At 37.9% G+C, this 15,334-nt stretch overlaps 1 protein-coding gene across 1 annotated transcript in view; it reads left to right on the top strand.

Annotated features, from left to right (window-relative positions):
* LOC307121703 (solute carrier family 23 member 2) overlaps positions 1 to 10,546 on the top strand; it is a gene marked incomplete at both ends in the record, with an annotated part of 32,280 nt that extends 21,734 nt beyond the window's left edge. The window contains 5 exons of the mRNA XM_079809408.1: positions 2,658 to 2,911; positions 4,143 to 4,307; positions 4,434 to 4,542; positions 9,804 to 9,899; positions 10,362 to 10,546. Of these exons, the coding sequence (XP_079665534.1) occupies positions 2,658 to 2,911; positions 4,143 to 4,307; positions 4,434 to 4,542; positions 9,804 to 9,899; positions 10,362 to 10,546 (809 nt within the window). The remainder of the gene's footprint in view (positions 1 to 2,657; positions 2,912 to 4,142; positions 4,308 to 4,433; positions 4,543 to 9,803; positions 9,900 to 10,361) is intronic.
* Positions 10,547 to 15,334: the final 4,788 nt, after the last annotated feature.

Genomic DNA, 15,334 nt, shown 5'->3' with positions numbered 1-15,334 from the left:
TGGTTTCCCTGGAACACATTAAAAAAAGGCATTTTGTCAACCATCTGACGGTTATGAATAATACACGAATGTTGATTTTCATAGTCAATGAACATGACTGTTTCAGCAGTACTGTCAAAGCTGGTTCCCAAGTGCTGTTTGCCAGCTGGTTTTAAAAGACATGCCTGTTTAAAGAAGAATGAGCTGTCTTGAATGAGTGTTTCTTTCAGAATCCACAGATGAGAGATACATATGCTCTGAGGGCATTGGTGATAAAGTGTCATGAATGGGGCTTCTCTAATTCATCCTGAAGAAGATTTAGGAACTGTCAGTCACCGGGAACCATAGTTTGCTTTGCTAGTGTCAATTCTCACTCATATAGGTGTGTTGTATTAATGTCTAAGACACATGCAGCAGTCAGGCTTTTGAGCCCTCGCCCTGTTTCAGCGTGCTGCCCACTCAGGTCTTAACAGACGTTCTGTTGTTTTAAGAAATGCATTCAACATCAAGTTGTCCTTTGCTATGAATCAATCAGCTAGCAAGTACATTTCAAACAGCTTTAAGGTTTCCAGCGTTACTTTTCACTACTTCCCATTTGACTTCTTTAGATAAAGCCTATTAGTTGTATTGCCCAGGGGCTTTCATGTTTGGGGATTTTGTGGTATTTAAAACTTCAAATAGCTAATACAGGTTTGACTGCATCAGTGTCTGAATGTTAGTGAGGACAATCAGTCATTTCGCTTGACCCACTTAAATCCCTTGAGACATTTATATGCCCTGGGCTGATGTACAAGAATAAAGGAACATGGGCCTCATGTTACTGTGCGTATATTCTACTATAGTGTATTTCTACTGCGTATGTTCTACGTCTGTGTGTATTATCCTTTTTGTTAGAAAATTGTCAGTACATTGATCTGTGAATATACTGAACAGTGTTGATATTTTATTTTGGATTATTTTCTATGGCAAATAGCTTTTTTTTTAAAGAGATGTAAAATCTTAAAAATAAGAAAAGTAATATATAATTTTACTAAAACATTAAAAAGTCTGAGATCAGTAAGTCTCTGATGCCCATCGAAGCTAAAATTATTTGATCAAAACTACAGTCAAAACAGTAATATTGTGAAGTATTAAAATTTTAAACATTTTAAAATGTCATTCATTCCTTTGATGGCAATGCAGCAGCCATTACTCCAGCCTTCAGAAATCATTCTAATATGTGTGTGTATGTATACTGGCCACTTTATTACGTAGGTACACCTTGCTAAAACCGAGTTGGATCCCTTTTTGCCTTCAGAACAATTCTTCATGGCTTAGAGTCAGGACAAGTTGCTGGAAACATTCCTCAGAGATGTTGGTCCATATTGACATGAGAGCATCACACAGTTGCAGATTTGTCAGATGAACATCCATGATGTGAATCTCCCGTTCCACCACATCCCAAAGGTGCTCTATTGGATTGAGATCTAGTGACTGTGGAGGCCATTTGAGTTTAGTGAACTCGTTGTCATGTTCAAGAAACCAGTTTGAGATGATTTGAGCTTTGTGACATGGCACATTATCCTGCTGGAAGTAGCCATCAGATGATGGGTACACTGTGGCCATAAAGAGATGGGTGCACTGTGGTCATAAAGTATTGAGCAACAATACTCAGATCAATTGGTACTAAGGGGCCTAAAGTGTGCCAAATTCAAAGTGTGTTTACGCCAAATTCTGACCCTACCATCTGAATGTCACAGCAGAAATCGAGACTCATCAGACCAGGCAACCTTTTTCCAGTCTTCTATTGTCCAATTTTGGTGAGCATGTGCAAATTGTATCCTCAGTTTCCTGTTCTTAGCTCACAGGAGTGGCTAAGAACAGGAGTGACCGGTGTGTCATCTGCCACTGTAGTCAATCTGCTTCATAGTTCGACGTATTGTGTCTTCAGAGATGCTCTTCTGCAGACCTTGGTTGTAACCAAGTGGTTATTTGGGTTACTATTGCATTTATATCTGCTCAAACCTGTCTGACCTCTGGCATCAACAAGGCATTTTTGCCCAATGGCAGCTTACTGGATATTTTCTCTTTTTCAGCCCATTCTCTGTAAACCTGTGAAAATTCAAGTAGATCAACAGTTTCAGATATACCCAGACCCCATCTTTCATCAAAAACCATGTCACTTAAATCACCTTTCTTCCCCAATCTGAGACTGAACTTCAGAAGATCGTCTTGACCATGTCTGCCTGCCTAAATTTATAAGTTGAGTCAACGAGTCAGTCACAACCTATGAGAAACCTATGCTTATGTATCTGATATTTTAGGTATTTGGTTGGAAACCTGATACAAATCTGAATGGGAGTTAAAGTAAACACACCGTCACGACACCATAACAAACTGGTTAAACTTTGCTTCCTTGTGTCAATAGACAAAAGGAAAAAACAACAACCCAAAGGTTTCTTGAGGTTAAGTGCATTGAAAAATATTATTCTACCTTAATCGGTAAGAAGAAATGTGGATTTCCTAGTAACCTCATAAACTTGTTATGCTTCTAACCATACTAATAATTATGGATTACTCTCAACATGCCAGTGTAAAACCCTCCCTTATATTTACTTTATTACTTTATTTGCTTCTTAAAGTATACTAAGGAACTTCTTGCAGTCGAGCATTTCCTCATCTCCTATCTCTTTTTACAGGACAGTGGGGTTTACCCACTGTGAGTTTGTCATCTGTACTGGGCATGATGGCTGGAGTACTGGCCTCAACAATGGAGTCCATTGGAGACTATTATGCGTGCGCTCGTCTCTCTGGTGCTCCTCCACCGCCCACGCATGCTATTAACCGTGGCATAGCGGTGGAAGGCGTAGGCTGCATCTTGGCTGCCCTATGGGGTAGTGGTAATGGAACCACCTCCTACAGTCAGAATATCGCCGCTCTGGGAATTACAAGGGTAGGATTTGTCTGTGTATTGATATCAACAGCAATAATAATAACGATATCTTCATTGTTGTGGCCACCAACACCAAAGCAAGTTCTTCATTATATTTCAACACTTTTACATTACTATTCAACTAAAACATTAACATAAAGTCACACATTAGTCATCCATAATTTACAAATATTGCTTTACATGAGTATAATGTATGTATGTGGATGAAGTTGGATATACACATACTAATCTATATTTGAGAATTAAAAAATTGAGAATGACATACAATCACATAAAGCTTTATGTAGGCCTACTTCAGAAATAAATAACTGACTAATTGCAGATGAAGTTTGACATGTTCTTAATATTAATATTTCCAAATGTATGATATGTTCTTAATATCACCAGAAATACTGTGTGAGACAATGCTAAAATACATGTTTTAAACTTAATACGCACATACAGTACATTTCTACTCAAATGTTAAGTCCCCTTTGGACAATCTGCATGCACATTAAAAAAAAGAAAATTGTGTGATTTTTTAAGCTTTTCATAACTTGTCATAACTGATATTTAGACATATTCCAGAAGATAAAATAATAATGATTCACTTTTTTAAGAGAAGTAAATCAATTTAAATCATTAATTAGTGAAAGAATATGTAGCACACCGATACATCTCATTTGTTCTCCCTCACAAAATCAAAAACTAATTTATAGAAAAGATTCTGATCAGATGTTCAGTTTTTTTTGGGTTCTTAAAATTAAATGTTAACTTCCTGAGCATCAGTGACTATTTGTAGCCTTTTATGATCGGTCCTGTGCACGAGTTCGTTCACGAGTCACTGTTCTCAAACATCATCCAGGTCCTGTAAATTATTTAGGTTTTTGAGCATCCTCTGTACATTTGAGCTCTTCTCCTCTCAGGACAATTGAGGGTCTCATCCACATATATCACCAACAGCTCCAAGCCGTCATCGATGCTCGAAGAGGCAACACATGACATGACATTAATGTATTTTTTTGAGAAATGCTTAAACATCTGTTATTCAGCTTCTTCAGGGCAGTGCTATATACAAAAGGTTTTATTTTAAAGATTTTAACTGGATTTTTAAAAAAGTTTCAACGTTATCAGTCCATTTTTCTTAATATATCTCCATTTCATGGGAATGACAGTTATCGCATTCCCAAATGTTTTTGGTTTGGGTTTAATGACAGTATTTTGAATGATTTATCATTACATTGTGTGCCAGGTTGGCAGCAGATTGGTACTTCAGACTGCTGGGCTTCTTATGATCATCTTGGGACTCTTTGGGAAATTCAGTGCAGTCTTTATAACTATTCCAGACCCGGTCATTGGTGGAATGTTCCTCATCATGTTTGGGATGGTAGCAGCAGTGGGTATTTCCAATCTGCAGGTATACCTGATTGAGAGTTATCATACATTTTCATTTCATTCTTATGACATTGCATGTCAGGGCAACGTCACCTAATAAAATACATACTGAGTCTGTTTCATTTGTATTTCATTTCTTTTCTTGCAGTATGTGGACTTGAACTCCTCCAGGAATCTCCTGATTCTTGGCTTATCGACCTTCAGTGGTCTTGTGCTCCCGACCTGGTTTCATTCGAACCCAGGCATGATCAACACAGGTGAATATAACCAGAGGTGGACAAAGTACACAACTCTATTACTTGAGTAAAAGTAAAAGTACCACTGGTCAAATATTACTCCGTTACAAGTGAAAGTTCTAAAAACTGATTTTTACTTAAGTAAAAGTACAGAAGTATTTGTTTTTAAAAGTACTTAAGTATCAAAAGTAAATTTCCTTTTTTATGTCAATGCATTATTTTATTATCGTTGCATTGTTGTATAAATGCACGCTATGCCATGGTGGTTTAAGCCAGTCAGTGATGCTCCATCCGACATGCTAGCATAAGACCACCTTAAACTAATTTCTTTACATTTGTGTAGAGTGTGTAAAGTATTTAAATTTTAAATTTCTTTTATAAACGTTACAAAGCTCTTTACAAAGCTGCTGTCACTTTAAGGCTGAATGCATGGACCCTATACTCTGATACGCATACGATATTCTCTCTCTGTTTACTCTTCTCTTTCTCCCAGACATTTATATTTGTGAACCTTTTATGAGACATGCATCAAAGTGTATGCCAACTAAACTAATCTTTAATCTTTTGAGAAAACTGAAACATACTTTTTAAGTACGGCACACTGTGCAGAGGAACCGCCTTCTTCCATTTTGCTGTAAACTGATCAGTGTTCAAAAAATGTTGGGAAACTTCACATGACCCTATACACGAGTGATTACTGATAGGCTGTCTGCAAAAAAAAAACTTTTAAAGAAGAAAAAAAATCATCCACCGACTTTAAAAGCTGCTACAGAAACGACTTTCTACTTTGAGGATCTTGATAGAAATGTAGTGGAGTAAAAAGTACGATATTTGTCTTTCAAATGTAGTGAAGTTAAAGTAAAAGTATCCCTAAAAAATAATACTCCAGTAAAGTACAGATACTCAAAAAGTGTACTTAAGTACAGTACTCAAGTAAATGTACTTAGTTACTGTCCACCTCTGAATATAACATTGAAACATAATGCAGCATTTCACCCATCAGTAAACATATTTTATTAGACTATAATACACCAAATGTTGGACCCCATCACAAAGGGTCGGCCCCTCACCACACCAAAAACCCAAGACTGCTTTATGTTAACAATGATTAAAGGTGGGGTAAGTGCTTTCTGGTAACCGATTGTTGATATTTCAAATCACCAAAACAAACACGCCCCTACCCCAAAAGGGTCTCGCCCTATTTTGATAGCTCCGCCCCACACATACATACGCAACGCAGGCAACAACTATGGCGGAATCTTCAGGGTTGTCACTCCTGAAACGGCACACTGTGTAGTGTGTTGGCAGCATGAAAAACACAACTTATATTGAAATGGCGAAAAAAGCAATTGCCTATTCAGTTCAGTTTCGGTTCTGCACTCTTGCGAAAACGGCCATTATAATCAAAGGAGTACAATGAATCTCTTATTTACATCATGTCCACACTTTGTTAGTTATTATGAAAGGATTCTTCATTAAAGGAACACTCCACTTTTTTTGAAAATAGGCTCATTTTACAAGTCCCCTAGAGTTAAATAGTTGAGTTTTACAGTTTTTGAATCCATTCAGCCGATCTTTGTATCTGGCGGTAGCACTTTTAGCATAGCTTAGCATACATCATTGATTCTGATAAGTCCATTAGCATCTCATTCAAAAAATGACCAAAGACACTTTCAATATTTTTCCTATTTAAAACTTGACTCTTCTACAGTTACATCGTGTGCTAAGACCGACTGAAAATGAAAAGTTGCGATTTTCCACACCGATATGGCTAGGAACTACTTTCTCATTCCTATATAATAGTCGCGGATCTTCGCGGCCGTACCATGGCTGCAGCGGCGCAATGATATTACGCAGCGCCTGAAAGTAGCCCCAGCTAGGTAACTTTCAATGTGACCGGCACTAAGTTCGTGTAGTTGCAGAGAAAGGTTCAGGCTTGCAGCCGACAAATTGTGTTGTGGATTTACCTGTGTGATTAGCCATGGTTCTATGTGTTGTAAAGGGCTGTGATAGTAAGTCGAAAGTGTATACTACCACCATGTTTCACAGAATACCAACAAATCATTGCGCCGCTGCAGCCATGGTACGGCCGCAAAGATCCGCGACTATTACGCAGGAATGAGAAAGTAGTTCCTAGCCATATCGGTGTAGAAAATCGCAACTTTTCATTTTCAGTTGGTCTTAGCACACGATGTAACTGTAGAAGAGTCAAGTTTTAAATAGGAAAAATATTGAAAGTGTCTTTGGTAATTTTTTGAATGAGATGCTAATGGACTGAACAGAATCAATGATGTATGCTAAGCTATGCTAAAAGTGCTACCGCCAGATACAAAGATCGGCTGAATGGATTCAAAAACGGTAAAACTCAACTATTTAACTCTAGGGGACTTGTAAAATGAGCCTATTTTCAAAAAAAGTGGAGTGTTCCTTTAAAACTCAAACTGAAAGATAACTCTTTTTGAGCAGAGGGGATTCTGACTCAATTAAACACCTCTGATTGGCCACTGCACTTTCTGTGATTGACTACAATGCTCAATGCTGCAATACAAAAGTCGTAAACGTTATGTTAGGCAGTCTCTTCAGAATGCAAACATGAGTAACACATCACACTGAGAACAGTTACGCTTCTCTCGCAAGGCTCACCATTCTTCCAAAAAAATAATTAGAGGTTGCCTGCCCTCCTGCAGCTTTCTTTCCCTCGCCCTCTGCTTCGTTCTTTTTTTGACAACCCGATTTAGACTTCACGTTTTGTATTCTGCGACTCATTTCCACACCACAATCTGAATTTGACCGACAGCTTTGATTTAGAAAGACTGCTAGACTGCTTATACCCTTGAACACATGACTACCTTGTAGTTTAGCCAGACAGATCAAAAGAAACGAAAATGTGAAAATGTTTAACAAAAATAAAGCCAAAATGGAGAAGCCATGTGTGACATTTTGCAGCAACAATTTATAAAAAGTAATACATTTTTTATGACTTTATCAGTCTCTCCAATCATTGTGCAGTCATTTTGGCCACTATTCTTTGCTTCAGTTCATTGAGGTTTGTGGGCATGTATTCATGAACAGATCTCTTAAGGTCCCGCCACAGCATTTCAATCAGTTTGAGTTCTGGACTTTGACTGGGTCTTTGCAACACCTACCTTCTTTTCTTTTCAGCCATTCTGTTGTAGATTTGCTGGTGTGCTTGGGATTATTGTCCTGCTGCATGACCCAATCTTTAGCTGTCGGACAGATGACCTCGCATTTGACTCTAGAATAATTTGGCATACAGAGGAGTTCATGGTCAACCTATTGACTGCAAGGTACCCAGGTCCTGTGGCTGCAAAACAAGCCCAAATCATCACCCCTCCACCACAGTGCGTTGACCGTTGGTATGGGGTGTTTGTGCTGATATGCTGTGCTTGTTTTTTGCCAAATGTGGTGCTGTGCATTATGGCCAGACATTTCCACTTTGGTTTCATCTGTCCAAAGGACATTGTTCCAGAAGTCTTGAGGTTTGTTCAGATGCAACTTTGCAAACCTAAACTGTGCTCCCATGTTCTTTTTAGAGAAAAGATGCTTTCTCCTGGCAACCCTTCCAAACAAGCCATACTTGTTCAGTCATGAACTTTGACATTTAACATGTTAACTGAGGCCTGTAGAGTCTGAGATGTAGCTCTTGGGTTCTTTGCAGTTTCTCTGAGCAGCGCACAGTCTGCCCTTGGGGTAAATTTGCTGGGACGTCCTCTCCTGGGAAGATTGGCAATTGTCTTGAATGTTTTCCGCTTGTGAATAATCTTCCGCTGTGGAATGATGGACTTCACATTGTTTGGGAATTACCCTTCCTAGATTGATGGGCAGCAACAATTGCTTCTCTAAGATAATTGCTGATGTCTTTTCTTACTTGGCATTGTGTTAACACTCATCTGAAAATGCCAAAACAAAGCTTTTATAGAATTGGTCACGCTTGCTGATTATCAATTGGATCCAATGAGTGTACTTAGTTTGTCACACAAACTTGGCTTCTCCATTTTGGCCCAGTTTTTGTTCAATAAACCGTGACGTGGCATAATAAGTCATGTGTTGTTGTTTATCTGAGGTTGTATTTACCTAATTTTAAGATCTGCCAAGAACCGGACGATTTTTTCTTATGTCCTGATATGTAAACCCATAGAATTCTAAAGAGTGTACTTTCTTTTTACACACACACACACACACACACACACACACACACACACACACACACACACACACACACACACACACACACACACACACACACACACACACACACACACACACACACATATACACATAAAATATGTGTGTATTATATAATATTTAAAAAAATATATTAAACTGCAAATAAAATGGAATTACAATTTTTTATAAATACAATAAATAACATATATATGAACAAATATTAAACTGTAAATAAAATGTATTTATTAAAATAGAAATGAGTTGCATTAATTTAATTTTTTTATCAAGATTTGAATAAATTAATTAAAACATTAAATCTGAAGTAATTTTAAATTTAGTTGGCTATTACATCCCTTCATTTAAAAAAACCCTGAATAAAACTAAAAGCTTATAAAGCTAATAAAAAAAGAACAAATATATTAAAAGAACAATTCCAGTCTGAACTCATTTGCTGAGCATTAGGCGCAAATATTGCTTCAGCAACTGAACAGGACCAGACACAGTAGTTCTTTTGAGATCGCATTTGAGAGTCATAACTACAGCTATGTGAGAGGTCACCCGGTGCAAGTGGCACATCCCAAGCTTATCCGCAGTGGTGAGGAGCATTGTCTGGACTTCTGAGGTTAGGGCGACTTATCTGCCAATCCTCTTTACAAGTCTCTGTTTGACTCTGCTGTAATCTCCTCCCTTCGCTTCAGCGCGAACCTTTCACGTAAAAACCAATGGACCCCCTTCGACATCCGGGCCAGTGCACCCTTTCAATGAACTTTGTCCTAATCTTCATCGGGACTGTTCAGTTACTGCTTAAAACAAGGGGGTAGATCAACACAAGTCCATAGTGCTTCATTAGTTTATTGACAGGCTTTCAGGAATTAGTGATCTAAGCTGACAAATTGAACTCCTGACCAACGCTTGGTGTGGTCTTGTCGACTGGAAGTTAATTGGTTATATAATATCCACCCTATTAAAACATAATAATAAGATATCTTTGTTTTTATGCCCACACGTTGACTTGCGTATATATACATGCATTGGGCATCTGTCACTGTCACTGTCGGCTCTTTATGACCTGAATGGTTTGTATCTGTCAACAGGCATAAAAGAGTTGGATCAGCTCATTATGATTCTTTTCACCACCCACATGTTCATTGGTGGATTCTTTGGATTTGTTTTGGACAACACAATACCAGGTAAGTCGTAAAAAAGCATGACTGTTGGGCATGCTAATCTGCGGGGGCATGCTATGGTCAAAAGGTTTCACAAGCGTGCCTGTTACGCCTTTGTACGAGCTCATTTCAACTCTTGAGAAGCCATATGAAAGTCGTTATTCTATTAAAAGAGGACATCTGGGAACATAACAGGAAATGCATGATAAATGAAATGATAAATGAAATAAAAATTCCCAGAGAATCTTTCAATGAACAGTTCTTAAAATAACCATCTTGTTCAGTGTAAAGAACATTTAAGTTATCTACAGAATCTTTTTCCAATGTAATAAACCTTTTGTGCAATGGAAAGATTCAATGGATGTTAAGGCCCATTCACGCCAACTATAACTATATTAGCGTCCACACCAATAACATTCAGTTTTTCTTCTAATTGTGTCAAAGTATTGTTAATAGAATTATTAATATCATGTTTTTTCCTGTTAGGAACAGAAGAAGAAAGAGGAATAAAGAGCTGGAGGAAGATTGATAAAGGATCTCAAATACACATCACCGATCAGTCCTGTTACAATCTGCCTTTTTGCACGAACTTCATTCAGAGGTTCAAATTGCTCCGCTACCTCCCGTTTCTCCCATCACTTGAGTCACAGGAACTGGGAACGCATCTGTAGTGCCTGGCTTGGTTTTTGAATGGCACATTCCAGGCAAGAGGTGAGCAACATTCAGGCCCGGCTCCACGGTTAAGCTCATTAGAATAAGAGTCCACCCTGACCACAGAATTGCTCCCATTTTTCATGGGAACCATACAACCATGGACATTTATAGCTCTTTTTGGATTTTTAAAGTATATGAAATTTCCTCAAAAACTCCAACCAATTTTCATTATAATATATCGTCGATGTCAGGCAGAAACCATGTATGTCCAAAACTGCTACAATTTTTTTTTATATATATATATATATATATATATATATATATATATATATATATATATATATATATATATATATATATATATATATATATATATATATATATATATATATATATATATATATATAAAAAATAGACTATGTTGTCAAAGTTGATATTGTGGCTTTATATATGCATCTATATGTGGGCACTCTATTTTTTATATGTAATTTGGCCAAAATCTCATGTTATAAAAGATGAACTGCTTCATACAGGCTGTTTCAGACAGTATTGGCTATGACTCAATGACAAATGCTAGACTACAGGTCGACACACCAAATCAACGTCAAAGTCAAGCTAGCGGCGACAAAATCCGACTGCGTTGTCGCCTCGCATTGGCTGTGTCCGGGACAAAAAGTTGTGCTTGAGCACACCAAAAAGACTACAGGTGAGTGCGTCCTGCGCCTGCGTGTAAGGAAAATATTTCCTATCTATATGAGCTGGTTATTAATAAACTGTATTTGTCATTTAAAAGGGATATCGAAACTAGTACTGCAGTTATACAAACTGTAAACAAAACCGCGCTTATCATTTTGCAGATCAATCATGCTGCTCAATTTCTTCATTCCAGGCAGCTCTTGTTGTTATGAAAATATTTACGCATTTGAATGCTCGGGTAAGATGACGTAAAATTAAAACAAACTTCTGTCTGTGCCGTCTTGACTTCTTTGCTTGCTTTAATCACTTCTTTAATCCGCTTTTATTCTTGTGCACTAACTCGTTCTTAAAACTGAATAGCCAGTCAGAGGGATCTGTCTTACCGACTCCAATTCAACATGCTGAATCGGGAAAACTGTCACAGATCAGATGAGAGCCCGACTAGAGCCGATGTGTGAAACACACAGCAAAAACTAGCCTGACATGGCTGGCTGCTGACTTGGTGTGTCACGGCCCTAAGTAGCCTTTGTAATATATATATGTATATAGACTGAACAAAATTATAAACGTAACACTTTTGTTTTTTTCATGAGCTGAATCTAAGATTTTTTCTATGTACACAAAAGGCCTATTTCTCAGATATTGTTCACAAATCTGTCTAAATCTGTGTTAGTGAGCACTTCTCCTTTGCCGAGAGAATCCATCCACCTCACAGATGTGGCATATCAAGATGCTGATTTGATAGCATGGTTATTGCACAGGTGTGCCTTAGGCTGGCCGCAATGAAATTGAAAACCAGTCAGTATCTGGTGTGACCTCCATTTGCCTCGCGCAGTGAAACGCATCTCCTTTGCATAGAGTTGATCAGGTTGTTGATTGTGGCTGCCTTTTCAATGCCTGTGCGAACTTGCTGGATATTGCCAGGAACTGGAACACGCCGGATCGTATATGCCGATCCAGAGCATCCCAAACATGCTCAATGGGTGACATGTCCGGTGAGTATGCTGGCCATGCAAGAACTGGGATGTTTTCAGCTTCCAGGAATTGTGTACAGATCCTTGCAACATAGGGCGTCACGGTATCTCTGTGCATTCAAAATGCCATCAATAAAATGCACCTGTGTTCATTGTCCTACACCTACCCATACTATAACCCCACTGCCACCATGGGCCACTCGATCCACAACGTTGACATCACCAAACCGCTCACCCACACGACGCCATACACGCTGTCTGCCGTCTGTCCTGTACAGTGAAAACCGGGATTAATCCGTGAAGAGAACACCTCTCCAAAGTGCCAGACGCCATCGAATGTGAGCATTTGCTCGTAGGTTACGACAACAAACTGCAGTCAACGACGAGTATGCAGATGGGCTTCCTTGAGATGGTTTCTGACAGTTTGTGCAGAAATTCTTTGGTTATGCAAACCGATTGTTACAGCAGCTGTCCGGGTGGCTGGTCTCAGACGATCTTGAAGGTGAAGATGCTGGATGTGGCGGTCCTGGGCTGGTGTGGTTACACGTGGTCTGCAGTTGTGAGGCCGGTTGAATGTACTGCCAAATTCTCTGAAACGCCTTATGATAGAGAAATGAACATTCAATTCACGGGCAACATCTCTGGTGGCCAATTGCATGCTCCCTCAAAACTTGCAACATCTGTGACATTGTGCTGTGTGATAGAACTGCACATTTTAGAGTGGCCTTGTATTGTGGTCAGCCTAATGCAGTGTTCAGACTGCACGATTTTCAAACTCGTCGGATCACTGCTCTTTTCACACTGCATATATCTGGGGTAGCATTCAGTCACTGCGGCACTCGTCTGCAATTCTCTCAGATTGCGTCTTTGACCATTCACACTGCGTGATTGTCACTCATGTGCACGAGCACCGATTTGCCTATGATTTCGGGCATTTGTCTGCGATTTCGCAAAACCTGCCCGTGAGTCAAAATCGGGCAGTGTGAACTCGGCAAAAGGCACACCTGTGCAATAATCATGCTGTCTAATCAGCATCTTGATATGCCACACCTGTGAGGTGGATGGATTATCTCGGCAAAGGAGAAGTGCTCACTAACACAGATTTAGACAGATTTGTGAACAATATTTGAGAGAAATAGGTGGCCTTTTGTGTATATAGAAAAAGTCTTAGAACTCTTTGAGTTGGGGGCAAAAACAAAAGTGTTATAATATGTATACAAACATGCATACATACATACATACATACATACATACATATGTATTTACTGTATTTTTTTTATTACTTTTCATTAGTTAAATATATTCAATGTGAATAATTTTAACAAAATAAGAGGGATCATTCAAAATGCATGTTTTTTTATTAAGTACTGTCCTGAATAAAATATTTGGACCCACTTTATATTAGGTGGCCTTAACTAATATGTACTAACATTTTAATTAATCATTTGATACAATGCACTTATTGTGTACATACATGTTTTTACATTGTACTTACATTTAAAAAAATACCTGCATGTAATTAAATCTGTAATTCATTTCTGTAGATACATTTGTAATTACACAGTTGACACTTCCCTTACACCTAACCCTACCCTTAAACTTACCCATACCACCACACCTGTCCCTAACCCTACCCGTATCCCACCTCAATATCAGCAAAAGTGTTTTGCAATACAATTTGAACACAGTAAGTACATTGTACTTATTTTTTTATGTAAGTACATAGTAGTTTAGGCCACCTAATATAAAGTGGGGCCAAATATTTTACATAAAAGTTTACATATAGTCCACAAGACAATAGCTGAATTTATAAAAGTTACCCCATTCAAAAGTTTATGGACCCTTGATTCTTAATACTGTGCGTCTCCTGAAGGAAACACAATGCATTAAGAGCCTTTTGAAACTTTTGAACAGGATGATGTCCACATTATTTTTCATTTAGTACTGCCATTTCGGAAGCAACAGGAGATACATACATGTTTCCCGGAAGACAAATTAAGTACCATTTACCTTGATCTTCAAAAAGTTTTACCCCCGACTCTTAATGCATCGTGTTTCCTTCTGGAGCTTCAGTGAACGCCACACTCGTTTAGGTGACTCACAAAATTATTTTAAGTACAGCAATGATTTTATAGATAAAATAAAACACACAAACCTGAATTTCACAGAGGAAAACTGAAGGAACTGCTCTGGAGACTGAAGAGAATTCAAACAGCCCGCACTCACTCAACCATTGAGCTGTCGTCACTTCAGGGGGCGGGGTGCAGTGTTTTAATCGAGTAAACTTACTCAATTTCTTCAGTGTGTGTTAAATATTGATAATCTTGATTTGAACTAAGTAATATTTGTGGTTCTTGAAACAGATACATTTAATTCTCCCTTCTCAAATATTTTGATAGAATTTTCACAAATATATTAAGTATATTTTAAATAAATAATTGGTTATTCGAATACTAAATTCTTTTAGTGAAAAAAAACTTAAATATAACTGTACATTTTATACAAAATTAACTGTTGGATTTTTAGTCAATTATTTTGGTATGTTCAACTCAAACCATCAAGTAAATGATATTCAGAGATTTTATTAAGTTAATAAATTTAATTATTACTGTGATATTTGCCACTGAATTGTTTTTTAGAGTGTATATGTGTATATATAATAACACATTGGTAAAGTGAAATCATAATATAGAAGTACATTTTTCAAATAAGTAACGCACATTTCTTTTCTATTTAATTTATTTATTGACACATACAATTGAAAACTCTTTCGGAGGATGGCTGTACATCACTTTTCAGTGACGTACAAAGAGTGACGAAGACCCACCCTAAGATTTAGGTTTCAAAAAGTTCATAATACTCATAATAAATCAAGTAAAACCCATTTGCGTCAGTGGAATCTAGTTGCGCTAATTATTTGTAGCAGATAAAATAACATGTCACCTCAGGGGCCTATACCATGAAGCCGGTTTAGCTGGCTAGCCAGATATGTTTAAGCTTAGTTTGTGCTAATCCTGGGTTTTGGGTACCATTAAAATGGTTTGGCTTTTAGCAGTGTTCATCTCCATAGTAACTTACGCTCCACGGCTAACCTGCTCCAGGGCAGGTTATGTTCTGGATAAGAGATCAAACTGA

The sequence above is a fragment of the Gobio gobio genome (genome assembly GCF_949357685.1).
Source record: "Gobio gobio genome assembly, chromosome: 25".
NCBI classification, from domain to species: Eukaryota; Metazoa; Chordata; class Actinopteri; order Cypriniformes; family Gobionidae; genus Gobio; species Gobio gobio.
This window is presented reverse-complemented; position numbering and strand designations above follow the sequence as displayed.